Source organism: Seriola dumerili, unplaced genomic scaffold (assembly GCF_002260705.1).
Source record: "Seriola dumerili isolate Sdu_G_001 unplaced genomic scaffold, Sdu_1.0 BDQW01000621.1, whole genome shotgun sequence".
In the NCBI taxonomy this organism is placed as follows: domain Eukaryota; kingdom Metazoa; phylum Chordata; class Actinopteri; order Carangiformes; family Carangidae; genus Seriola; species Seriola dumerili.
Window position 1 is genome coordinate 647,310 of NW_019174876.1, and position 27,762 is coordinate 675,071.

The following is a 27,762-nucleotide window of genomic DNA, read 5'->3' on the forward strand; positions in this document are numbered from 1 at the left end:
TTTAGACTGATGAACAGAAGGAACCAGTCTGTCGTTCTGTAGAGCTTTTCCTTTGGGTCCTACCAGCTCTATGCAGTTTTGACATCCTGAGTATCTTTTCTGTCCTCTGATACTAAGGATCTTCTAGCCCATTATCAAATTAACATGTTAGGTAGTGCCAGACTTGACAGAGGATTAAAAAGGTTGAGTAAAGTTTTACAGAAGTAAGCAAACCAGCAAGCTGATGAGAGGAGACTTATCCAGCTCCATTGACGTGGACTTTGACCAGGTCGTCTGAAGAACGAATAAAAGACATGATTGCCATGTTCTTAGAAAGGCCGGTTGACCTGGAAACAACAGAGCAGGTCATTGGCTAGAAACTAGTGCATCAGTAGCACAGACACTGTGGTCATCTTAGACATCATGAGGAGCCTTGTGACTAGTGTACCACATCGTTAATGTCATGGTCTATGTCGTACTTTTCACAGAACTTGTTTGTGAAGGGCAGGCAGGTGAGATGCTCCAGCCAATGCCAGTTAATGGGGTAAATATAAAACCAAACGATGAGGGAAGAGAACAGCCCAGTGTAGGCCACCATTGAGACAACAATGAGGATACGTTTCCGGTACATGTCAAAAGTCCCGAAAGTGACATAGGGCAGGAAGGCGAAGGAGAGCAACAAGCCACTGAGGAAACCAAAGATGTGGGCGATGTTGTCGATCCACGGCAGCAGGCCACACATGAAGAGGAAGAGGACGATGCCCAACAGTTTGATAAAGGCCTTCCATGGCTTCTCCAGCATCTGCCAACCTTGAAACAGCTCAACAAACAGGCAAGCCAGGAGACCAAACTGAGACCCTGCTGGACCCACCTGGAGGGTGAAAGCGAGAGAGAAATAAGTTACACATTATCGCATGATTTTATTAAATTCATTTTATTTAATTAAAGCCAATTTCACAAAGAAAAGCCAAATGGTTTAAGTCTCGATAAGAAGCTGACGGAGTTCTTCTCTAAGCCTACTTACAAACCTTATACAGAAGATTTACATGTATGACTGAGCACTGGACACATGCTTGACACGCAGCATCTCTGATTTGAAGATAAAATGCATACATCCCTCTCACTGGTGACGCACAGCTTTTGTGTGATCTTTATGTTAGTTGTCGGAGTTGTTGTATTCTGAACACTGAACACCTACTCCCCCTATTTGGTAGATAATAAAGGGCTATCCATGGAGGTTATACAGATAGATTTTAGTTTAAATGTGTCACATGGGATTATGTTCCTCAAATTATCAATATTGTATTATATTATGCTTTTGATATCCAGAACAAATTTCCCTGCAGCAAATCATGATTACATTTTTTGTTGTACTAATGTTGTTTGCACACTGATACAGAGAAAAATTGTGAGTGAAAACACAAGTGATGTTTTAGTGGAAAGATTTGTTCAGTGAAGAGAAAGCGGCAAATTCAGTCTGATTATCACAGACACACAGAGAGATTTAACCCGATTACCAAATCTTGGCAACAGGTTCATACGATTATTTTAGGTAACAATTATTTAAACTGACTCATGGGGACCATCACTAAGAGACTTAATCCTTAATCCTGTATTGACTGTTAATTAATGCATGTTGGATTAAAAAACAAACTGTATCGATAATAAAGCAGAAGTATCACATTGATTACAGGTTTGGGGACATTTTGGACCAGTTTGTCTCAGTGGCTACATCGTTTCTATGAAGCTTGATGAAGATGTTGCTCATGCTTACAGATCAAGACTATATTGCACACAGTCTCTTTTAATTTTAGATCTAGTTCTGGGGGAGAACGACAGTTCGAGCCCCGGGTCAGGCAGTAAAGGTGAGCAGATTAGAGTGACGTCAGGGCTGAGTTTGGACGCTTGGCCCGGTCAGAGGCAGATGGCTAATCTGTGAAGACATTAAACTCCTACAAACAGAAAGGAGCGTGGCACAACACTCCACCCACACGCCCCAGACGCACAGGCCGACACGTTCCTTACACGCTTATCGTCACTCACCATTGGCTGAGTGGAAAATATTAAAACAGAAGGAAGGGGCAGGACACTTCTGCTAACCTAGCCCATTTGTAAAGATTTACTGATGGTCATTAATTAATTGGAGCGTTGGTTTAGTTTTCCCTTATAGCGCTGCTACTTTTACTTCAGTGAATGTTTATCCCTGACACTGGGGAGAACCAAAGTCATCAGCAGAGCCTCTTGTCAGCTCACATGTTCCCAACCAGTGCATTCCCAGACAGACTGATGGCCTCATCCTAATTCCATTGGGAAGTGACATGTATAATCTCAGTTTACACTTCCTGGTGACCACCATCATTAAAGTACAATCTTAAGGATCTGATCTTCAAAAACAACTCTCAGCATTTAAAGTCTTGGGGCTGTGTACATATTCAAATGTGTGTAATACTTTCTCCATTGCATCCTTTTAAAACCCTTTCACGGTTCACATGCACGTACTATGGTCTGGATTTTATTAATGCATTCTGGCATCAAAATGTCAAGTGGAACAAAGTCTCTGACCTTGATTACAACCAAGAGACATTTGATTAATTTCATCGGATAGCATTTAATCAAATACTGAGATTTAAGAGCTGATGAAACTGACTTTAACTTTCTGTAACCTGTAAACTTGACTTCTTGTACTTTTACAATTATTTATATCTGCTTTACTTGTGTGAATTATTATTCCAGTCACAGCCGTTGTTTGAGTCATTTAGGCTCAAACCACAGGGTCTCCTTAATTCAACAGTTAAAGGATAATCTACTTAAACCGCCTGTTTAAGTGGCTTGACTGCCCTGTGTTGTGCCTTGCATGTGCTTCCTCTGGTTATTCCTGGTGTGTGAAGACCTGCGAGCCGGTCAGTGTTAAGGAGAGCTGGGAAGTGGGATTTCTGGCTCACACGTCAAGGTACGTCATACTGAAAACCACCTCATGTCACACCACGCAAATATCAGATGAGAGCAATTAAGGTCAGCTCATGAAGAAGATGACAGATGTCTCGATGACATCAAGACATGAATACAGAAGCCAAACATAACACCGTAAATTATTTTTTATATACATAAATTACTTATTTAAAAAGCTTTAGGTGATGTAATATCAATCATCCACTTAAGCATTTTTACTCATCTATCAATATTGTCCATTATATGAAAGAGTTACTCTTTCAAAGGTGTGCCAGGATGAAACTTTTGTGTTCCTAAAGCTGTTTAGACTGGAGGCACCATCAGACAAGTCTGAGCTTTGCAACAATTGTCTTTGTTTAAAAGAAAAAATATAATCCCATCCACTAAGTACTGTAGCAGAGGCCTTTGCTAACCTGCACAATGGCATTATGCTAATCTCTTAAAGGGGAAATTGGGCTTTACAGACACAATGAGAAAAACAAACATGCCTGTAAAAAGTAGGTAATCCAGACTGGGATCTTTTCACAGACTGAGTTATTTGTACAGATCAACAGGTTGTTTTTTTTGCAAAGATTACACTATGAATTAGTTATTCAAAAAAAGGACAGAGGCATTGTTGCAGTTTCAAGCTCATGGTTCTTACAGAAATTATGGCTAATAAATATTTCCATGCTTTAAATAACATTGGCTCTATTGGTGTATACTTCTATTTTCTACCAGTGTGTACAGTATGTCATAAAAACTGGACACATCAATACAACACACACACACACACACACACACACACACACACACACACACACACACACACACACACACACACACACACACCAAACACAATCTTGTATACCAAGAGGATTGCTTCAACTTTCCATCAGCTCAGGACAGGACATTACGGAGTGGATTAACCATGGTAACAATGCGCAAATAAAACATATCCTGTAGGTGTGAGCATGAGAGTGTGTCACCATGAATTAGTCTATCATTCCAAAATGACAAATTAACTCACTTCTACAATAAAACGGATATTTTAAAATGAAAAAGAGTGTTACCAGTTAACATAAATATGCAGTTTTCATTTGTTTGACCCAAATTATGGTTGAAAAATTAAGATTTTTTAGCACTAACAAATAACTCCAGTCCCCAAAGATAATAAGTGTCCTATTACTCATGTTAAACTTAAGATACTTTCTTAATACATACAAATGATCAAAGGTACATATAGCTCTCATTTAATGTGCTAATATACCAACAGCACAGTTGTTGGTACTATGATACATTTATTCTTTGATTCTCAGCTGTGTGAGATGCTACAGGTGTCAATCGTTGACTCTGTCTTTTTTAATGGTGGATATCAATGATCCCATTAGTCAGTTCCACTGTTTATTTCAAAGGAGTTGCTACTAACAGAGCAACTTTAAGGCCATACTTTTCAGTCAGACCATAGTTTTTTGTCGATGTCTTCTGTGTCTTTTGTGTCTTATGTTGAGACTCAAAACCAACACCGTTTGATGAGCAGTGCATTAATGCTAAGTTGGATGGCACTGCTCTCTTCACAGGAATGACTCAGCTATAGTAAAGTGGTCTCATAATCTGTTGTCAGCTTGAGCTCAGTTTCTCCACTCAGTTGCACAGTTAATGCCATGAGGTGTTCCCTGTGCCCCTCTATACCTCTCTAAGCTAAGCTGAGCTAAGCCACTGAATGAAAAAGCAGATAAACAAATTAAAGTTACAGTGGTGGTTGAGAAGAAGGAAAGAGAACAGTGCATCAAGAACAACAACCTGACAATTTGGTGAGGGAGGCAGCTTCGGGTCCTTAATTCATTCAAGGAATTTTAAAAGATTTTGGAGACCAAATCTTGCATCTCTCTCTCACACAGCTTAATACCCCAGACATGTGACCAGCTCACAGATCAGCATGACATGCGTGTATTTGACTGTGTGAAAGTGTGAAAGTGTGAGTGACAATCCTGACAAAGGTTACTGTAACACAATCATGCTGGCAATTTACAGAAAAACTATAAACTCATCTATAAGAAAAGCTGTTGCTTTTAACCTTTTAAGGTTAAAACAATAAGACATTTTTTTCTCTGATCTAATTTTTAAAATATATATATATAAATTCTATAATAAAAAACTACTAATAACTACTAATAATATAAGATAATATTTTCTATTGTGTTAAAAGTCTTAGTATGTGAGGCTAGATATTTTTGCCATCACATAAATAGAGGACATATTTACAGAGATGAAAAATGCTGAAATGTTAGTGCCATTTGATCAAATTCAGGGCTCTACGCATTGTGTTTTGGGACACTGCTTGGCCCCTTTAAGAATGGTCTTCACAGAGGAGAGGGCTGTCTGGACTCTCCCACTGATCTTTTTAGATCCTTTGGCTAATGTCGTTTTACTAACAGTACATTCATGCTGCTCCACTTTCTAGATCATGTGGCCAACAACTTTGTAATTGCTTTTGCAAAAAGAAAAAAAAGCCTGTATAAGGTCTTTCCTTTTGATGGCGTGCATGTCCACGTGTGAATCTATTTATGTGAAGGGCTTACCTCAGCTCTGTAGGGCAGAAACAGGGCAGAGGCGAGGTTTCCAGTGATTCCACTGAGGATATAAATGATGGAGATGCGGACCCAACCTGCCAGCTTCTCAAGGTCTCTCAGAATGGTCATCTGGAACACCACTGACACCACGCAGTGTAAAAGCCTGCACGCACACACACACACACACACACACACACACGTCTAAAAATGACATATCTGTGCAGTCTACTGGTATTTCAGTCAGTGCATTATATCAAATATAAATGTTTGTGCATATTTGCAGTTTTTCATTAAGCTCTCTGGGCCTGTTTGTTTGCTTGTTTTAAGAGTATGCCTGAGGGATTTTCCATGTGCCTAGTATTAGCACTAAGTATTACAGCTCTCATGTGAGTGAACAGCTCACGAGCATTGGGGCCTCATTTAGAAATATTTCATTATGTTTGGATCCTGAAGGATGCTGACATGGCGAAAGCTCACTTTGCAATCTTTCAAATAATTTAAACAGCTCATTGACTCAGCATAATAGTTTAAACACTGCATATTAAACCAGTGCTATTTAGAAGTTATGAAGCATTACATCCGTAGTGGCTACATCTATACTTGATTGGCTGACTCAGCTGAAACAGCTCTTTCATGGCCAATGGCAATATGAGAGTTTCACTGTGACAGGAAGCAAAAACAAAAAAAACAAGGAAATAAATACATAAATAAATTAATTACATTAAGAGCCTCATCTAAAGTTGTTCCAAAATATGTACTTGGAAATTCAGTCTTTGTCTAAGGATGTTTGTGAGGGGTGCGGTGCATACCCAGCATGGAGGAAGAGAGAGAGCCAGAGACGGTAGAACTGATCTGGAACATCAGGGTTAAGGAAGGGCAGCAACCCGCACACGTCATCCAGACAGTGGACCTGCGCAGGAGTAATGCATGAGGTCAGAAATATACTAACACACCAACACACACATGCACAAAATACATGTACACACGCTACCTGTGAGCAGAGTGTGGCATCTTCATGAAAGTAACCATGCATGAAAGTGCAATACTCTCTGGTGGCGATCTCACATCTACAGGAGGACAAATAAAACAAAATTATAATTTTCTCCAGATGACCTCAGAATTATAGTAAATGGGTAGATAAAGGTGACATCTGCTGGCCTTGAATCCAGTTAACAACACACAGCAAAAATGTGTCTCACCTGCCCTTGGTTCCTATGCAGCATGGCCGTCCCTTGATTTTACAGTCCATGTGTCTGTAACCTGTCTGGTTCCACTTCTTGGGATATGTACACACCTGGAGAAAGGCAAGTAATGAGCAATAACACAGACATACAATAATACTTGCCTCTATCTTATCTCTTATGTCTAAAAAATATATTATATTTTGAAGGGAATAAATGCAGAAGTGGAAGCAAATGTAGAAAATGGATTTCCAAATTAGCAGCAGTCTCCCCTCACCGGCCACTGGGTGATGTCATCTGGCCATGTATGGGGCTCTGCAGAGGCAGGCTCTTCACACACTCTGGTCACAACATGCAACACAGGAGGACACAGGATGATTTGAAAAGATTTACTTGATTCTTATTGTTTTTTTTTTAAGAAGCGTTCTACATGTCGTGTGGCACAGTAATCACATACTGTACAAATTCTCACCTGGGATCCTGGTGACAGACAGAACCAGAGGACCTGCTGATATCCACATGCTCATTGTTCCATTTAATAAATGTGGCCAGCGTCTCCTGTTTGCACAATTATTTCAGTATTCAATTTTAGTATTTATTTCATAGGATCACATGGGAATTGAATAACAAACAGAACAGTAAACATTCAGGATGCAACATTTTGTACATTACCAATAAATATACAGAGGTAAACAAATTATTTTAAGAAATGTTACTTGACAAGATATCACTGCATTTTCTAACAAGCAATTTAAAAATATCTTTGTTCTGAGAAAAGTGAGGAGTTACATTTAAATCTTGCTACATTTATAGTTAGTATAGTATAGCAGTTTTCACTGATTCCGGTCTGTGTATCTATGAGCAGGGCAAATGTGATGTATGGTAAAAACTGTGAGGATGTACTTAAAGAATGCATGTTGCGAGTAATTAGCATGACTGTACAGGTGATAATATACTTACACATTATAAAATCATGTCTCAGACAAGTGTTTAAGAGTGTATGCCGTTTTTACTCTGTGGCTATAGGTGTGTGAAACATAAGCATTTTTGACATTACCAGTTGCAATTGCATGTGCATATTCACTAAATGTTAATTTGCTCAAGTTCTTGCTAAAACCAGAGAAAAGTTGTTGTTTTTTTTTTTACACTGATAAACTAATGTAGTAAACATGAAAGAACATACGGAGCAGTCGGAGCTGAGGGTCTGCACACATCCAGAGTTGTCATTCTGGACGCAGCAGCCAGACTCTTTCTCCAGATCTTTGGCCTTCTGGATCAGACTCACTATCTGTATGTCCTGACGGATGCATGGTGAGAACTTGGCCCCCAGGTGAATCAAGTCCTCCTATAAAAAGGTAGGAAAATATTGTTAAGATACACAAGCTAAAGCAAGAGAAAACTCAAATATATTCTTTACATGCATAATTTCTGGAGATTAAGTTCTGACTTAATTAACAAGTTCTAAATACAGTATGTGTTCATGCAGCATCACTGTTCTTTTATGTTCCAGAAAATACAGAAACCTCTGGGTTAGTTGTAAAATACTGACACTGACACTGACACTGACACTGAAGATAAACCTTAAATGTTAAATGCAGAGAACAAAAACAATAGTTATTTTTTTAGGGAAGTAACCAACTAAATGTGACAGGAAATGCAATAGGTGATAAACTGAGAATGGGTGTAACCCTTCACCCAACAAAACAAACAGTATCAACCACTGATGTGAGGAAACTTAATTTATCTGTGACAGTGTTTTGGACTATGATCACAGCAGGTCATTTTAGCGAGCTGTTCACCAGGCTTTATACATCAAGACAAACATCCTATGTGTGTCCATCTACATGGGTAGTTAAAAACATACACTGGTAACAGCTAAACTGAGACCAGCAAGAGACTCACAGAGCTTGGACCAATCCAGAAGTTCTCCTGTTGGATATACTTGACACTCTCATAAATCCCCTTGTTCTTCAGCACCTACAGAGGGCGACAGAGTCACAATTGGCATTGTAACTGCTAAATGTACATAATGTGACAAAAGTACCATAACATTGAATGATTTCAATGTTAATTAATGATTTCTGAGTGAAAAATAATTCATAAAATAAATACATTTCATCATTTAAACTCATCCTTTGCTCTGTGTTTGTTTGCACAAAAAGCAACATAATTTAACCGTTTTTAATATTTAATGCTCTCAACCATGTATTGCCTGAGGAAACAAAAGGACATCAAAATAACATTACTTTGTAGTTATAATGCTCATTTTCACAAAAAGCAGAAGCAGCAATTTTGACACTAGAGAGAGCAGTGTTTTGACCTCCTATTTTTATTATTAAAAAAAGTCCAATTCTTATCAGTACTTCATAGTACACCTGTTTAGTTCATGATGAGGAGAGATTTTTCTGAGACTTATAGCTCAGAGCTTCACTTACCAGTTCAGATGTAGAATGTTGTGCAAACCCCACAGGGGCAAAACCATATGTACAGCAGGCCAGCAGTGTGATCACTATATGGACAAATGTGATCCAGTAGGTAAAGTAGGGCCTAAAAACCAAACCAAACAAAATTCACTGCAAATCAGCCAACTGTCAGTCATGGACTCAAACATCACATTAAAGTGGAGAAACTGAAATTCTGTCTAAAACTCTTCTTACTGCTCTCAAAATTACTGTAGCTTGTATATAACCCCTCTAGGTTTCTGTCCAGAGGTTTTATGTCACTTTTTACTGTTCAAACTGCCTATAAAATAAAATGAAATGGTGAAGCAGATGACTTTGCTGGTTTGTTTTCACTGTCTGACTGAGAGCCACAAGTCCATTATTTCAAGTTCATGAATTATCTAGTACTATGTCGGTGCACATCAGTATCTACTCATTCCCTACCTGTGGCTGTGGAAGTCGTCCAGCTGCTTCTGGACGTTGCTGCTGAGGCTGCGTCGGTAGTGCCGGTTCAGCCACTTCCCCACAACGCCCATGCCGTACTGACGCTTATGTCTGTCAAATGCAAAATGCTTAACTTGGGAGGCGATGCGACGCCCCCGACGAGGATGAATCTTTTCAGGCACTACTGTTGGTGTCTTGGGCATCCGAGATACGTCCTTACTGGAGTTAGGAGGAAGAAAGGTAGGTAGGAAGAGAAATGAAAAATAAGAGGGTGTGGCAAGAGTAGTGGACAGTGGTTAGACAGACTAACGAAAAGAAGAAAGGTGCACAAATTAAATGCATGTATATGAAAAGCAATGAACAGCTCAAGAAAATGCAGAAAAAGAGTAAAAGTAAAAAAGTATGCCAATCCTGCTTTTGTTACAGTTTATATTCACGGGTTTCAGTGACCTTTCACCTTTAATGACCTTTAGAGTCGGCATAATAAGGCTTGCTTAAAGGTCTGAGAACTGTGGGAGCCTCAGTGACTCAGAGACACAGTTCAGCATCATTCTTAAGAGGCATTGTTTTTGGTTGTGCATTAATTTACTCACAGGCTTGGGAACTTCTGGTCAGGCTGTTCGCAGGGAGCAAAAGCTGCCGACATGGGAGGAGATTCAAACACATCATCAGCCATAGAGTAGAGTTCATCATGGGCATCGACCTACGCAGCAGAGGTCACAGAGGAAGAGGGAGTGCGAGAAGAAAAAAAGAGGAGAGCATTAATTAATGAGAGGGCCCCTGTTTCTTTCTTCTTCTGTTGTAGCAGATGTCAGGGAGGGAGATATAATGGACACCTGAGATAATGCACATCTTCCAAGTAATATCTCTCAAAACATTCCTATTTTTAAATTACTCTCTAGATATGCATGCTTAACCTCTCACTTGCAGTTTGCAGCCTTTACTATACAGATTTTACAGTCTTTTAAGCAGCAACTGATTAGATTAAACAATAATACCTAGCAGTAAAGATGAGCATAAAGAGAGTAGGGGAAGACTGAAGAACATTTTTACATCTATGAAACCGGAAGAATTTTATGGGAAGACGTGAGAAAAGGTTATGGTCCTTGCTGACTGAGGTGAAGGTACATATTTACCAAAGTATAGATAACACAGCTGCTGTTCAACATGCTGTAAATGTTCAAAGACAAGGAAGAAAGGTAAGAAAGATAACAAAGAAAGAAAGTAGCTGCTGAAGAAAGGAGGCTGATAAAAGTCGCAGATAAGCAGTGAAAGTGGAATCAAGTGGTGAGGAGCGTTACTGATGACATACTCAAAAAGGGGAAGGAAGTTAAGATGGAAAAAAAAATTCCAACTAAAGTTGAAGTAAAGATAGAAACTGCTATCAAGGGTTTAACTGGAACATTAACAGAGTGGTTGCTGACCTTACTGAAGAAGAGCGACTCAGACGTGTCTGCAGAGTCCACCGTGTCCTCATCCAACCAGCTGGGCCTGGCAAAGCTCCTCCTGGGGAAACTGCGACCTGTCTGGGAGCCTGCCAAGCCACTACGACCCTGGAAAACACACACAATAAGTGATTTCACTCATACACAATCTGAAAGTAGTAGTATTTTCTGAAAGTAGTTCAGCTCTACTTAGAAATAAGATTGAGCAATGGACAACTAGAAATGCACACAAACGCAGGGGAAACCAACGGTCTGATTCCATGACATTTCCTTAACTTGCCATAACACTGGAAAGCCTCCAGCTCTTAAATATTTTAGTCTATAATAGTTTGTTTTAATATACTATAGTATGATATACAATTTCCTGAGGTTGTTTCTAAACTGACTAAAGGTGTGAACAAGTTACACTAAGGAAAAGTCTGCCTAATTCTGTCTATTATGGTAATAAAAGAATATGACAGATCTCCATGGAGTCTAAACACTGTATAATTTAGACTATGGAATCTGAGGTTATTCACAATCAGTATGCTCAAGTTTTCTAAATTTGATTCCCATCCCAATCCACTGAGTCTCCACGGATATCTGGTATCTGTTTTTACTGTATTAAATAGAATTAGCAGCTGCTGGTTGCGGTGCAGAAAGAAAAACTGACAACACCCACCAAATGCTCAAGAGCAACATGAGTCAGTGCCCTCGATGATTCTCTGACCTGATCTGGCATGGATCCTAACACACACAGATATACAGGCATTCTGGTAACCATACACACCCTCAGCAGGTTGGACGCAGCTCGAATGCTCATGCGGGCGACGGACTCCCTCTTGCGTCTGGGGAAGCGACTGTACCCGGAGCGCTGGCTAGTGAAAGAGCTCAGTGAGGTAATCCCCGGTGTGACAGGAACTCCCTGAGTGGCGTGGGGTGTCCTGGGGGAGCGACTGTCCACCTCATCTGGGCAACGGAAGGCTCTTCCCCGTGCCAGCGGATCCACAATCTACCAAAAAAAAAAAAAAAAGAAATTAGACTTAACATGACATAAATGTTTGATGTGCACCCCGGCAGTAACATGAACTTGGCCACAAGTCGCAGGTAATGAGCAGACAATAGGAGAGAGAAAGTAAATCACAAATAAATGCTAGATCACCTTTACGCTATGCTGAGTTAACAGTACTGAGAAATTTGCTACCTGTGTCAGTGTGCAGTGTACAGTATAGTATGTGTGTATAGTAAGAGGTAAAAAACAATGCTGCTAGCTGGAAATTTTCATCACTGCGGGATCGAAAAAGTGAGTGAAGTTAAGCAAAAGATGAAAAACTAAATACTGGATGATGAGTAGAGCTGTCTGACCTGGACAGAGAGGAGTACTATCTGGGACCCTACAACATTAAAGTTTTATTGAAGCCAGACACATTTTCCCACTCTCCTCAGTCTCCTCTTCTAACCATTTCTTTTTGTTCCCATCCTCCCAGAGATGTCTCTTAGTGTCATAACATTCAAAAAAAAGAGTTATTACTTGTTGGCTGGTTGTGAAATTGGCTGGAAATGGGAATTCTTAGTGGACAGACCTCATAACTGGTGAGACTGGTGTACCTCATCTTGTTTCTTTTTGCTGTCTGTGTAACTTATTTCAAGGGTAGGACATTTTAGTCTAATCACGTAATAGGATAAAACCTCAATCAGGATGTGAATTATTGGGTGGATTATAATGTGTAGTTGGAACCGTGTGCCTCTGCTGACAGTACCTTGGGCATCTTGTGTGTGGCTGGTGAGTCCGGGCCCTGGTCGATACTGGTGGCTGTGTCCGGCTCTCTATACTGGGCCTTCAGCTTGCCATAGCGCTGGCTGCAGTGACGCAGGCTCTTCCTCTGCCATACCTGCTGCTTGGTCTCACAGTCGTCCCCCACGCCAAACCACTGGGCTGTATTCCTGGAAGTACCGAAAGAAGAGGGTGGCCTCAGAATCACATAATAAATGGTCAAACAGCAAGGGCAGATGATGCTAAGGTAACACAGGAAGAGGGCATTTGAATAATGTGTGCAACACCTTTTCTAGTAACATCCCAACAATGTGAGAAATTGTGCAATGGGCAATGAGCTGAACACAAAAGATGTCAAACGGGCCAAAACAAGATGCCACACTTTTAAATAGCATGTGTTCATGAGCACATAAAGACACAAACAACAAACAAAACAAAATCAACTGAAGACGTTTTACAGAATCTGTTGGGAGCAGAAACGCATGTAAATACTGTACATCAGAAATTATACCTACTGCAATTTTTATCTCTATGCTCAACCATCAGATTCATGGGATATGTTGCTGCTACTGAAAATAATGGATGCATTACTGACTGTCTATTAATTGAAAGGATCCTAGAGAATAATTTTTTTGGTGAATGAGTTGTGGGGAATAGTATCTGTACTTTGTGACCCCTTAGGGTGAATGACCAGCAGTGACGAATACTTGCATTTCTTGTATAATAACTACAGTGCTTTGCTGGTTGTTTTTTTCTTGGGTTCACGACCTCACTGACTATTTGTTTATCCCGTGGGTCTCTAATTAAAAACTGTCAGACTTGACTCTCATAAGCAACCTGAATTATGAGCAACATGAACATAAATAATAATACATATTCAAATAATATACTTTCCATTTTACCTGCGAATACTCTGAGAGAGTGAGGTTTGTCTACCCAACTTTGGCCTTCTGTCTCTGGATAAGAAGCCTCCATCGCCGGCTCCGCTCACGCTCTCCGACACAGAACCGGTTGCTTGACCACTCTCACTTTTTTTCAGAGATGGTCGCAACGGCTGACAAGGAGAAAGGAGAAGTAATGATTCAGTGTAGCAGGCTAATTGTTGTTACAATAAAATAAACAGAAATAGTGCCTACACAGTTGATAACTGAGTTATTTAATCAGTGTTTAATCAGTGGAATATTACAATAACCTAAATAAAGCAGCAGCAAGGCAGAGGAGACATAGATTACACACAGACCTGGATAATTATGAAAGGCTGCAGGTTAATTAGGAGAATAAAATATAATTATTGCAGGACCCTCAGGAACATCCCAAATGAAACTACTATCAATTTATAAAGGTGTTAAGAAAATAATTAGGCAATTATTGCACTGACTGCAATCCGATCTGACTTGGATTATGTGCACATTTAATGCATACACAATTGTGTTCAGTCAATATTTTGTGTGGCTGGGTATAACTGAAAGGGCAAGTAAAAAACACTTGAAACAATTTGTCTCCCTGTTCTCTTAAACTCCTCCAATGCTATTTAGTGTTCTTCTGTTAAATGAGCAGTGATTCCTCTGAGTCTGATTATCTTAATCTGTAGTGACTCTGCAGTTGGTGACAATTAATGACTTTTTGCACAATAGTAGTTCTTGAACATACTGTATGCAGTGATCAGTGCATCTAGCAAAGCATTTCTAAATTTAACATGAGTAGTGCAGTGTCTGTTCAAAATGTACATGTCGGGGCTGATTGCTTTGCCTGCATTTATCCAGCAAACATCATCCAAACGGCGTCACACTTGACAGTGCACTTCCAGAGCAAAACACCCTACAGTGTGTGTGGTCAGTCGGTCCTGCTTGTCACTGCTGGAGTTGGCAGCTCCTCTCCACTCTGAGATTGTCTGTGTGAAGGTGTAGAAAGTGCTGCCGCAGTTGAGTGTCCACCTTTCTTAAAACCCTGACATGTGCACGCTGTAAATTGTCCGGGTGCTGCACTGCCCTAGTGTAGTTTCACCTTTTTTCTTCACCTCAAGTAATATGTAGAAAAGTTATGTTTGAAGCTTTCTCAAGAACTGCTCATCCAAAAAACTTCACAGTCGACACAGCATTTCCTTGAGTCCTCAGCAATACACCCACAAAGTTTGAAGTCGATCATACGAGCCGTTGTCAAGAGAATCTAAATACAGAGAGATATTCCGCCATCTATAGTGAAGATTTAATTTGATATTAGTAATGGAAATACTGTAGTCTGTGGAGTAAGTGTGGGGCCTCTTTCTGCTTCTCTTCCGTCTTGTAACAACTAAGCTACAGCACATGTCCAAGTTCATACATTTGCATATTTATTACACTAGTTGCTCTATAGCAACAGTTTAACTGTAACATGCTCAATTAAACTCTGTCTACCTACTACTTTGTGTAGCTGAAATGCCATCGTTTGTGTTCTGAGCATGGGGCCCACAGGGGGAAAATGTATGGCCTTGTGCCCATAAACTGCAAGACAGCTGTCCAAAATGCCTCCCTGCTCGAGCAAATGGCAAATTCAGAGGCACAGAGGAATACTATGCCAACACATTAACCTGGTTTAAACCCTTTTGAACTTTTAAAAATAAAGTACTGCCTGAAATCTTTTTTTTCTCTTCCCCTGTATATGGTAAGTCAAATGATTAGTAGGCATGACTCATCCTTCCAAAGTATCAGTCTATCAATCCATAAAGTGACCTAAAGTGAACTGATATAAGAATGTAGGCAATATCAAAGTTCCTGTAATGACTGCTAAGCATATTTTTATCCTAATTCAATCCTCTGCGGGTTCTTAATCACAATATCAAGCCTATCTCGAGTTAATTAGGACCATGTTTTTTTAAACCTCTATGTGTGTGTGAGTGTGTGAGTGTGTGAGCGTGCGTGTACACTGTGATAATGAATGTTTGACTCCCCCACAGATTGGGGAGGGTCTCAGGGGAAGGGAGAGGTATGCAGGTGTTTTGGATTTTTTTATTGCTTTGCTTGCTCTTAATGGATATTTCCTTAATTCTTTCCAAAATTACTCTTTGAACAAATGGTTGATGTCCTTGCATTAGAAAAACAGTGAACTGCTGCATTTATGGTTAGTGTCAAGCTATTTCCCTGCTCTTTAAGGAAATCAATGTAAATGAAAAATTATTTTTGTTGTCAATTAATGATTTCTGACAATAAATATTATATAGTATAATAGAGACCGCAGCCTTTGGGTACTTTTTAAAACTTAAATTAACTCAACATGAATGAGAAAGCACTTAACACCAGCATTAAAAGAGGGTGTGGTGAGTTATTGTGATAACACATCTTCTAAATGAACATCTGTTCGAAGAGGCCAGGCACTGAAGGACAGGGTCAGGTCCAAATGATCAGCTTACCTGTTTCGCAGGGTCGTGGGACATCACCTCTGGTGGAGGGATGGCTATTACAAGGCTGGGCGGCTTCTTACTCTTTAGACGGCTATCTGATTGACCTCTGTTTGGAGGGGGCTCCTTCCCCTCCTGTGATGCCATCCTGTCAGAGTGCTGGAGATCAGAAAAGTATAAGCATAACTCGAACATTTATGTCACATAAGACTGTTTTACACAATTATCATACTTTAGTAAAGAGAAAGAGACCTCTTTTAACTAGATGATGTTAAATTGATTTTACATGCCCTTTCTAATTCTAGCTACTTTTAAGCAGTTACACCAATTTTCACACCACATGCATTCATCAGTACCACAGATTTTATGGCCATTACAGCTGCTCTTTTACCACTAAACCAAGTTTTGGGGGATTTATGTGTGAAATGAAAATACTCTGTCTAAAATGGGTGAGCTACAAGATAAAATTAGCACCAGCACTACAACAGTGTGTGCTTAGTTAGAAGATATGCAGAAGTTAATACTCAAAATGCATAAATAAGGTACAAACTCAATATTTGGCAGTGAGGTAACAGCCTATCCTGTTACGTAAGATTACTAAACAGGATTGCTGTCAATTCAACAAAAATATGACAAAATATATCCATAAACACCCTTTTTTTCAAACTCAAGGCAAAATTTGTAACACCAAACAAAAACTGTGACTAAAGTCTATAATGATAGCGGATTATATTAAATATTTCTGTAAAACTAAAATCTTGCTAGCACTGCTAGAACATGTAGCCTATTTTTACTAGTGAATGCATGTTGATATTATATAACTAATGTTATGCCAAAAATGGACTAGATCACTGAGGCAGAGTAAAAATATTTAACCAAGCTCAATTCTTATCTCACAAGAGCTAAAACAACAGCAGAAAAAAAAAAAAAAAAAAATCACTTTCAGGAACTTAAATGTGTTGTGTCTAGTCTCTTGTGGGGACCTACCCCTTTCCTTTATACCCTCAACAATCTCTCAAAAAGGAAACGACTACAGTCTATCCAAACAAAGTCAGGAGCTGGCTCTCTTCCAGTTCAATCTGCTAAAACAAAAATCACTGCCAACTTCCCTTGCTTTTTGATTACCTTGATTGGCAATATCTTAAGTGACCCTTAAAAGGCTCTGCATTCACTTCCAGCAGATGAGAGATGGTGTTATAGTAAGGGATGCAAACTTGTCTTGCTACACAGTGCTTAGGTAATTGATTCAAACTAACGTAATTACTGTATTAAGGAAGAGGTGGAAGGAAAGGAAGCTGGTGTTGCTTCCTGTGTTATGCACTGTGAATATATATATATGCAAATAATATAAGCGGTAATAATATAAGCGGTAAAAACAGCACAAAACTCATAAAAGATACATAAAGATACATTTGCCTGAGAAACATACAGGTTTCTAACCCAGAGGCCTGGATAATACATATGTGTATGGCATCTGTAATTTTATATTGTTTATAGGGATGCAGCATATTTTCAGGAAGTTTATTCAGTAAACCATTCATCGACAAAATAACCACATGGACATGTATGCCTTTGGCTAATCCAACAAATGAAGCACCTGACAAATGAACGTGCATCATCACATCATAACAAAATCATATATTTATGATACCAAACGCATTCCTAAACACTACAGAATTGCCCAGAGAGAGATATTAAAAGAGATTGTGCAGCTCTAATATACGTATAACATCACACAGTGCCACCCAGCCCAACCAGAGGCTTTAAAATAATTCAAGGGAACCAGTTAGACAACAAAAAATCAGACATCGATACTGCAGAACCTAATGTAAACACTTGAAACACTAATGAAAAAGCAACTGATACACCAGCTGTTAAGCTGTTGGGAGTGACACCCGAAGACATCACATGACAGGGGTCAATAGTGCTCTCCAATAATCATGTATCCTCAAGATGGTTAGTAATCCATATCCTTTTCCTCTGCTTGAATTGAAAACAGCCTTGCACCTCTTTTTGTTGAACACATCTAACAATGGTGATCTAGCAACTGAAGCTTGTTCTGCATCTGTATTCGATATAAGTTGTTTCTGAATGAGATCATGTCTAAAACACACTGTACACCCAGCTATTTAAAAAATACTCAGTACCGGTGGGATGACTTCAATCAATATCACTGTGTCTTATAGTCTGTGTTTACTGACAATGCATCAAGTTACTGAGTCTGTGCACATACTTTGGACCACACAGATAACACATAGAACACATCCGGAGTCTTCTTAGATGAGTTGATATAACAACTCATTACCTGTCTCTTTGTCCATTCAGGGACGGAATAATATTGCAAAACTTAATTATCTCTGTCTGCCAGTCTTTACCAATCACAGTCACCAGCGGAGCAACCAGCCAGTCTATTCCTGGAGCTCAGAACGTCTCGTAGCATTACAGTATTTCCAGAAAAATCTAAGGCATTGTAGACACAAACCTATAATGTCACAAGCCTTGGCCAACACATCCATTATGTCGTTACGGTCTTGAAAGCCTTGAAGTTGTCCTGGAGTTGTGGTTTTAGAAAAATCAATGCGAGACCCTGGGTGTCTGCAGCAGGAATGGCAGCAGCAGAGAAATCTGACACCACCTCAGTCAATAGCCTAGTTTCCACTACAGAGCCAACACACGGTTAGACAGGGCTTTACATATAGGCTGTGTCACTTACTTTGCCCTCGCCCCCCAAAACAGCATTTGTATAGTACCTTTATGGGAAAAGGGATGTAACTTTCACTTCTGCTAACCGTGTTTTCAATTAGTTGTGTTAAATATTTCATATATTTTCAATATTAAATATTTCATGTTTAGGCATAAAGCCTGATTCAGTCCTCTTGAGACAAGAGAGGAGGCTACTGGCAATCTAACCTGTGGTTTAGTGGTGTAGTGGGTAGGGGCTGGAACTCATCCACTTAGATAATGAAATAGCTAGGAATTTGGCTAATGGACAGAGCGCTCAAGTGGCAGAGAGACTGCTGCCGACCACAGTCTATCAGTGCAGACAGGCAGATGTTAGGAACTACACAGGAAAACTAATGGGGATGGACTGCGGATTATGTTCGTCAGAGGGAAGAGAACAGAGGAATGGGACCTACAGTATGTGAGGCTCTAACCAGGGACAGTGAAACGTTTTAACATTTTACCTACAGATGTAAATATATTGATACTCAACTCAACTTGACCTTTAAGTTATAAGTAAAAATTATACCATATTGGCAACCTACACATTTTTTTCCCCCAGGTATATCACAGTTGCAAGGGTCATGATATAAATCATGGGTCTCAAACTAGACCCAGGGTCCAGATCCTCAACATGTTTAGAATTTGTTATTAGATCCGGCCAGCAACTTACCATATTTTTCACAATTTGTTTTTACCTAGTCTATGATTGGAGATTTATTTATTTATTAATGAATATGAGTGGCAATAGGAAGCAGTACTCTAGGGACCAGGGAAAGGAGTGGTAAAGTCTTCAGAGTGTATATAGTTAATTTTCTTTATTGAAACAATAAAAAAGTGTTCAAGCAGCACCACTCTAGGCAAGATATTTTTACAGTAGACATTTAATTTGGTTCACTGTGATCTGCTCAATGACAGGGAGGTTATGGATAACGGGATAGTTTTACTAGTCGTAAGCAGCAAGTCTGTTCTGACAGACTGCTGATACCACCAACAAAAAAATTTCTTAAGAATGAGCTCCGTTATTTTTTATTGAATCCATGTCAATTCCTCAGCTGTGTCTAGAAATGAAAGTATGCCAGCAAGCAGCAGCACCATAAGGGCATGTTTGCTTAATAAACATCTAATCATTAACCACCTGCGCACTCTCATGTATCTGTACGTGTATGTCCACATACATACATACATACCACAGCTAATGTGAAATTTAACTATCAAATGTAACAAATGGATCTTGAATGAATTACACACAGTATGTCGTGCTTCAGTTGTGTTTCTATAACCATGGATGGAATGACAAGAAATGAAAAATCAAGTCAAGTCTAATCAAGTCAAGTTTAAGCTTGATGAGAAGACAAGGAAAAGCTTAAGAACAACCCTTGACATGTAAAGAAAAAAAAGAGGAAACCTCAAGAGAGACAATACAATGATTCCAAACCACAGATGTGGCAGGGTCAACTTGCCGACTCACTCACTGCGGTCACGGATACCAGAGTCACATGTCAGAGCGAGGAGGTATGTCCACAATGACATCATCCATAGCTAATGTCATCACATGACATGGAACAAGTGCCCCTGCGTGTTTATGCCTCACTGTGGTCTATTAATTCACTGGTTCACCTAAAGTGGTCCTTACTTGACCATTGATCAAAAGAACTGTTACTGTGTGTGTGTGTGTGTGTGTGTGTGTGTGTGTGTGTGTGTGTGTGTGTGTGTGTGTGTGTGTCACCTCCACCCCCTTGTGTTTGGGGATATCGCATGTACCTGTGGGAGGGTATCACCATGGTTCAGTCTCTTCCCCCAGGGGAAACCTGCCCTGAGAATGTGCCAGTGTGTTTGTTTGTGTGATTGTGTATTCCCATTTCCCTGATGCTCAAGGCAGTGCTGTCTCTCTAAGCCTGACAGGCTGGACTGTGCTCATTAACTCAGAACTATATAATTTTGGAAATTTGTAACAGACTGCAAATGCAGCCAGGGCAAATTGTCCCATTCTTACAAATCCTATACATAATTAGTATGTAGGGGTGTGGGAAAGATATCATGTTTCATTTTCTGCTACACTCACTCTACACGCCAGTTGACTACTTGTGCCAAGCACACATACATAAATTAACATGATCTTAAGTGCAGATGTAATGTTTGACAATTAATAAAATCTGAAAGTTATGATTGTGTAAAACACATGCTGAATGTAAAACACAACAAACAGTGTTCATATAATAGATTTTACTGGATTAAGCTATTATTATCAAGGGACCTTTAGGTAGTGCGCCAATCTCATACCTTCTGTATATCATGTCTCAAAAAATTGAGACACCACCTATGCCGACTTCAAAACCAACCAGACTTTCACTCACGAAGTATTTTTGGCATTCTTCTCACATCTGACGCAGGGGAACCGTTGAGAAACAGCACTATGCGCCTCCGCAACAGTAAAAAGCATGCTGTTGCTGCTTACTGTGTGGTGATAAGAGTGAGTCGTGCGAGTGCTTAGCTCTGTCTTTTTTCTACTTTTCCATTTTAAGCATTTACTTGACTTGCCAGAGCAACTTGTAGTAGTCGAATAAGCATCAAATCTACTTCAGACGTGGTGAAAGTAACCAATATTAACAGCTGCTATCAATACTTGTCACTGACCAGGGAATGCTTATACAAATGAGAAGTGCTATCAATAAGATGATGATGTGATTTTTCCTCACAATTAGGGGAAATCTGAGTTGGGAAGTTGTGAGATGGGAATTTCTTATTATAACTTACAGAGAAGCGACTGACTAAATATAGAGGACTGGCCAACGGCATCTAATGGAAACAGCATGTAATTAATATTCATTATCAATATTCAGATTAGTGGCTCGCCATCAGGACAAGCAAGGCAAGCAGTGCTTGACCAGTTAAAGCTTAAAAACAGACATCAATCAGAACAATACAGAAGTGGAGGCAATCGCCCATTGACAAAGGTTGGGCCTTGTCAAGCAGAGGGGGGAGCAGCATTTTTTTGGACATTTGCATAATGTGGGTAATCCTGACATCTTTGACGAGTGACTAGCTAAAGCTAGCTATGTGTTCTTGTCAATTACTTCAACAGTTGTTCCTTCAATTTACATATTTACAATGAACCATGTAACATAATACCCAAGCCTTTTAATTCTGTTGTGATTTTTAGTCATCACATTAATATATTTTCCTCTCTGTTAATCAAGGTGTAGGGTTCTCTGTGCAAAATCTAAGTTTGGAAAGTTTGAGACAGCATATGGGGGCAGGAAAATACAAATGTTCTGTTTGGAAACAAGTGATAATAACAGGTCCGCTTAAGTGTAACTTGTCAAAATATTTTTTTGCTGGTCTATCAAAGTCTATCAAAGCAAATCTTTTATGTGAACATGCCAGGAGTCTATATGCAGAGAAAGGTATTCTTCTGCTTGTTTCTGATAAGTTTAGCTTTCATCATCAAACATTATAAAGAAAATATTAACATTAAGGTAGTGATCATTTAACATGTCACATGGTGGCGCTTCTGATACTGGTGGGAGTGTGTGAAAAGCAAAGCCTGACCACCAGACAATATTACACAACATCCTTCCTTTGTTCAGAGACTTGGGGCTTATTCACTTTATTCAAATGAAGTCTGAATACAGTATTAATGAACATTTACCTCATGATAACGTCCTATACTAATGTCCGATACACTGATGCAATTCAACACTGAATGAGTCATTTAGCGAATAGAATTTTGAATAAGTGTGTCACTTAACTGTGCAGCAGAAACAGCAGATGTTACAGTCAGAGCTGCTGTTGCGCTTATTCTGAAACTCTTGGGAGGCTAAATGAGGAACTGACCTTCAGATAAATGCCTCATCACTTCTTCTTCTTAAAATCCACCAAGTTCTACGTAGATCTTCGTTTGTAGATCCTGACAGGGATATATACAAAAACGAGTGTAACTGTTAGTTTACCACGAGTGTTAATTTAAACGTGATTACCACAAACTTTAATCAGCAACAATTCTCAAACAGCCTTTTAAATGAGATGAATGCTGTTAATGTTGACCAATAAATGTCCCTTAACCTTTGCGATATGTTGAAAATACCAGAGGAGCACAGCAATCCTAAAATCTATTAAATACGACTTCACACATGCAGAGGAAGTGTGATCAAAATCATGAGGCATCAGAGAATCAAGGAGTGAGGGAAGAATGATAGTGGGAATTGTAATTTTTTCATTAGTATGACTGAGGACAGCATTGATGGTTGAACTGAGTACAAGCAATGATGTTCTGAAAATATTCATATCCTCACACAGACTCTATGTTTCACACAATCAGTAAGTGTGTGCACAACTACGCAAGTGCAAATTTATATGTGACATGTAGAAGCCACAGTGCAGTTATTTTAGCATCACACTTTAGTTTGTAGCCCTCTTTTTTTTTATGTCACCTCTGACTGACGGTGGAACAAGAGTTATGTGAAGAACTAGGACGAACAGATTTAACTGAAATTGATCCGGAAATTTGGTATGGAACCTCCGACACGCTAGTTATTACCATCAAAAATTTTCTCATGACCACAAAAATTGCAATTCCTCATTTTGGAAAACTCTGACTTTTCCCGTTGCAAACAGCAAACAGCAACCCAATATGGTTGTAGGATTTATACATAAGTAAATGCTACTTATGAAAATTATGTTTCTTTCCCATTTTCATGTCTGACAAACATAGTTTCCGTGATGAAGCCTATCCATTTCAACAAGAGCTGCTGGACCAGTCCCGCGCTGTATATGGAGGACCAGAAAGAAGTGTAACAGAGTCTTACAGTGCACGGGCCAGCCGCCAGCTCAAGGCAGACTGCCTTGAGAATGAAGAAGAGTCGTGTGCTTTAACAAGGCCTTTTTATGACATTCAAAAGCTTTATTGTAGCGCTTAAATAACATCCAACTGATACTTCATACACCTTTTCAAAAGATGATCTGGTCTACAATCTGACCATGACTGAGCAGGCAGTCACTATGCCAGCAGGAGCTTAACCAGTTGAATGCTACTGAAGGTGTAGGAGAGTGTGCGTTTCAGTGGTATCTGTGTGTTTGCAAGAGCCTGCATGCCCAAACCCGCAAGACAGTGAGCCACTACTGCAAATACCTCAGCAACAGCACTGCACTTGTTCCCGGTCAAAGAGTTTCTTGCAATCAACTAATGTTCATACAATGAGTGCACATGTAAGAAAAACAAGTTACTACTACCCTGTCATGTTTTTCTCTCTGTCACTGGTATAACAAGTTTGTGCAGACGTGTGCTAAAATGTGTCACCCAAAACAGCCGGCTTCTGAGGGATTTCTCAGAGAAATTCCTGTCAAGTAGCCCAGCTTGACTGTTAAAACTGAGATAGACAAAGTAGCGTACTGTCACAAGTTAAATTTGGTGCCAGACTCAAGTGAAGACAATTTGTCCCCTCCGGGATCTGGCAAGAAATGCAGAGAGAAATGAGCTTTTTCAATATCACAATAAATGCAAATGGTCTGTACAAACCACTCTCTGCACCTTGGGAGCTCTAAAGCAAAGTCAGAGTATCCACAGAAATCCTTTTAAGGGTTATGTCTCTCTGAGTTTCAAAGCATTTCCGGAGTGTCCCAATATTTTTGAGATAATGTGTCATGCACTGTGGAACGAAGGCTGGCATGGGAGTGAAGGGGAAAAAATTCCAACAGCCTGGCCAGCAGCTTGATACTCCTGTTACTGAAGCTGGTTGTTATTATAAAAGAAAAAACAGGCACTGTGTTTCCTTGGCCTTATAGCTGAAAACAGATAAGATCATGGAAGGAAAGCCCTGAGAGGTAAGTGATGTGACTATTTGTTTGTGACACTTTGACAAACCGGAAGACACTGAATGTAAGTGGATAAGCCTAGGGGTTTCCAAACTTCAAATTATAACACCAGCAGAAGTAGTTATACATTAATCAGGCTCCATGTTCTTTTCTGTTACTGTTAGATAAAATGGGCTTTAGTACTCTGTTCATGGAAAGGTAACAACATAGACACTAAAAACCTCTGCACAGATACATTCGCTGGTATTTCATTCTAATGCTCCCTAAGAGGCAACAATCAATCTATTAAACCACTTCACAGTTTCTGGGGAACCATCTGGAAATCCATTAAGGGCCCTGAAGATCAACAGACCCCATCTGGAGACCTCTAGAGAAATCTACTAAATTTGTTCAAAACCAGGTTTAACAACAAACAAAATCTTATTTCTGGAAACATGAACATAAAGAACAGGATGACCAAATATGTACCGAGTCAATAAAGACAGAGCTTGCTTGCTGATTCTGATTAAGTGTTTCCTTATAGTAACAGAGTGTAAACATTCTGATATTCACTGGATTACAGTTTTCTTTGAGTCTGTTAACTCACTGACAGGTGCACAGCTGGTGCAGACGACATGTCAGTTCAACCATGCACATGCAGCTGCTGGGTAACAGCATGTTGTACAACATACAACCTGCCTTCTATGCTTATGAAATGAGGTTCCTCTTTTTTCTGGTTTGTCTTCACAGCTGCAGAGAGTTAGTGTGATGTGCTTATATAGACTACAATTGAAAACATTGTTAAATAACACTCCACTCACTTACTCACTGCTTCCTTTTGTTAACAGATACATGCACGGACAGTAGATGACACGGGTTGGATTATAACAGGGCACCGCATGTAGAATGAGGTGATTAGGTTTTGAATCGCTCTATGAGGACAGTGAAATATGTTTGCAGACCCTACAAGGATAGGTAACATGAAGACTAATGCTGCTTCAAGCGAATGATTACTCTGATATTTTGTTGTTGGTAAAATTAGCATTTCTTATGAAATAATAACATAAGAAATACGTCAATATTGTGTGTACTTCTACAGTATTGTGCAAGTTAAACAGCAAACTCTGAATTCCAACAAGGATTTTGAAATACTGAGATAAAACTAATAAAAAATACAAAGACATCACTATAAACAACTGAGTTCATAGACTTAAGATCATGAATATTTTGAAATAGAATTAACTGTTAATTATTATGTCATGAGTGTTTTCTTATAGCAACAACCTAAAAATGAATTGCAAAGTTGAAACTGATCTGTATGTACTAAGACTGCCTTTGTACACGGTTTTTATGTCTCAGTTATTTCAAGTTATCTGAAGACATGGTTGTATTCAATTGCAATGTGTGACTATCACTTTCCCCTGCACTAGTGTGCAATGATAATTTTGACCACATCACCCACCGCTATGAGGGCCATCTGTACTTTATACATAATTTTGGTATTAATAATATGTTGATGGAAAAAGTATATGCATGGCAGTGAAGGCTGAAACTTAAGTTAACTTAAGTGGCACCTAAACTCCCTGCAGAGTACACCATTATTTCTCATCATCTACAGCCCTTCATTCAGGACATCTGTAATAACTGGTGACAAGAGGAAGACTGTGCTGAGTAACACTGGCCTGCATTTTCATCCTGTTTTCCAAATTAACTGAGGATGCCATTAATCTGATAGGTATGCGAAAACAGGTGTTTTGCCATTTTAGTCCAACTCTCACACGTTTCTGCTTCAGACCAAAGAGAAACATCTGATAAGGCTTTATCCTCAACAGACCCATCTGAGAAATGCTGGCAAAAAACTGATACAAAATTATGTCTCTCTACAGGAGGTGGAGAGGTAACTGTAAGGACAGTTGACATGAACATGAACACAACAGTTATTCATTTTTTGTATCTGCAGTCATCTTTAGGCAGCAACTCTGTGGCTCAGTGGACCGTGTCTATTTTTGTCACCACTGTGTACCTACAAAACGATATGATTTAAAGATAAGCTACACAAGAACCAAAACTTATTTCAATGGTGTAGTTTATTTCTGTCATAATTGAGGTGAAAATGTCAGTTTCAGTTTTGGCCATTCCTCATTAAATTCCTGTGGAACAGTGTGTGAACACACCCTCTTAAATACTTTGAAAAACACACGGGAGGGGTGAAACAGCGGATGAATTTGACGGCACACGGTGACTATAATTAACTTTAAAGGGGTAACAGAAGAGAATTTGAGATGAATAATGGTATCCGCACGCATTTGTCTCGGCGGGTACAGCAACAAAGGGCTTGCCGGGGCATGCTCTCAGCGGCTAGACAAACGATAGGTGAAAACGACTGTTGTAAGCTAACGTTGTAACTGTCACTAGCGGTGCAATGTGTCTTCTTTAAAAATATTTAATTTAGCTAAATTTACACCTAATAATGAAATTCCCTTTCTCACACAACTTGTACGCGGCGATCTTAAAGATATTTATCATTTTTTTCTATTTAAAAAATAAAAAAACTCGATAATGACCGTGGATCCAAACACTTCAAGTTAACTTTTAATGGCTGTAACGTTCCACAAACAAATGTAAGGTCTAAAAAGTCTCATCTCACTCACCTCCAAGAAGAAATAAGTGGCTTATTATTCATTAGCAGAGGGTATTTGTCCGAAGTGCTACGGTACTGTAGGCTACTGTCCACCAGTGTCTACTACTTCCCTCTTTCTCTCTTCCAACATCCTTGACTGCAGCTCCACGGAGGAGCAGGGGGCGGAGTTACGACTTATCTTATCCACAGAGGAGAGGAGCTGGGTCCGGTCCAACCCCCTCGAACTCCCGGCCGTGTGTGGAAACTACAGGGCTATGTGGTGAAAATAGTTCAAATTTTATTTACCTGTGCTTTATAAGATTTACAAATGTAAATGAGATTTGATTAAATTAAAAAATAATTAGGGCCCGAGCACCAGATCGGACCCTATTGAAACTTTAGTATTTATTATTATTATTATTCCGACTAATAAATTGCCTTTTTGAGGCCTTTCCCATGTTCAAAAACTCATGAAACTTTGCACACGCTCAGGCCTGGTGTAAATTTACGT

General features: G+C 39.5%; 1 protein-coding gene across 2 annotated transcripts; it reads right to left on the bottom strand.

The window, feature by feature from the left end:
• Positions 1–400: 400 nt before the first annotated feature.
• Positions 401–27,377, bottom strand: rhbdf2 (rhomboid 5 homolog 2). Of its 2 annotated transcripts, XM_022764972.1 has the most exons (19): positions 27,283–27,377; positions 22,676–22,748; positions 16,130–16,276; positions 13,647–13,798; positions 12,731–12,914; positions 11,761–11,982; positions 10,971–11,099; positions 10,140–10,249; positions 9,547–9,765; positions 9,097–9,208; positions 8,564–8,638; positions 7,845–8,006; positions 7,134–7,219; positions 6,939–7,002; positions 6,680–6,774; positions 6,472–6,547; positions 6,290–6,390; positions 5,490–5,643; positions 401–850 (listed from the first exon to the last, which is right to left on the bottom strand). In XM_022764972.1, the coding sequence occupies exons 3-19, from the start codon at positions 16,262–16,264 to the stop codon at positions 419–421; spliced, it is 2,508 nt and encodes an 835-aa protein (XP_022620693.1). In that variant the 5' UTR covers positions 16,265–16,276; positions 22,676–22,748; positions 27,283–27,377; the 3' UTR covers positions 401–418. The 2 variants fall into 2 exon arrangements, with proteins under 2 accessions (XP_022620693.1, XP_022620694.1); XM_022764973.1 differs by lacking the exon at positions 22,676–22,748.
• Positions 27,378–27,762: the final 385 nt, after the last annotated feature.

Coding starts and splice junctions, on each gene's coding strand:
- rhbdf2 (XM_022764973.1), bottom strand. CDS start 16,264: ATGGCATCACAGGAGGGGAAGGAGCCCCCTCCAAACAGAGGTCAATCA. Junction 12,915..13,646: donor CTCTCTCAGAGTATTCGCAG/GTAAAATGGAAA, acceptor CGGTACTTCCAG/GAATACAGCCCAGTGGTTTG. Junction 8,639..9,096: donor AACATTCTACATCTGAACTG/GTAAGTGAAGCT, acceptor CGCCCTCTGTAG/GTGCTGAAGAACAAGGGGAT.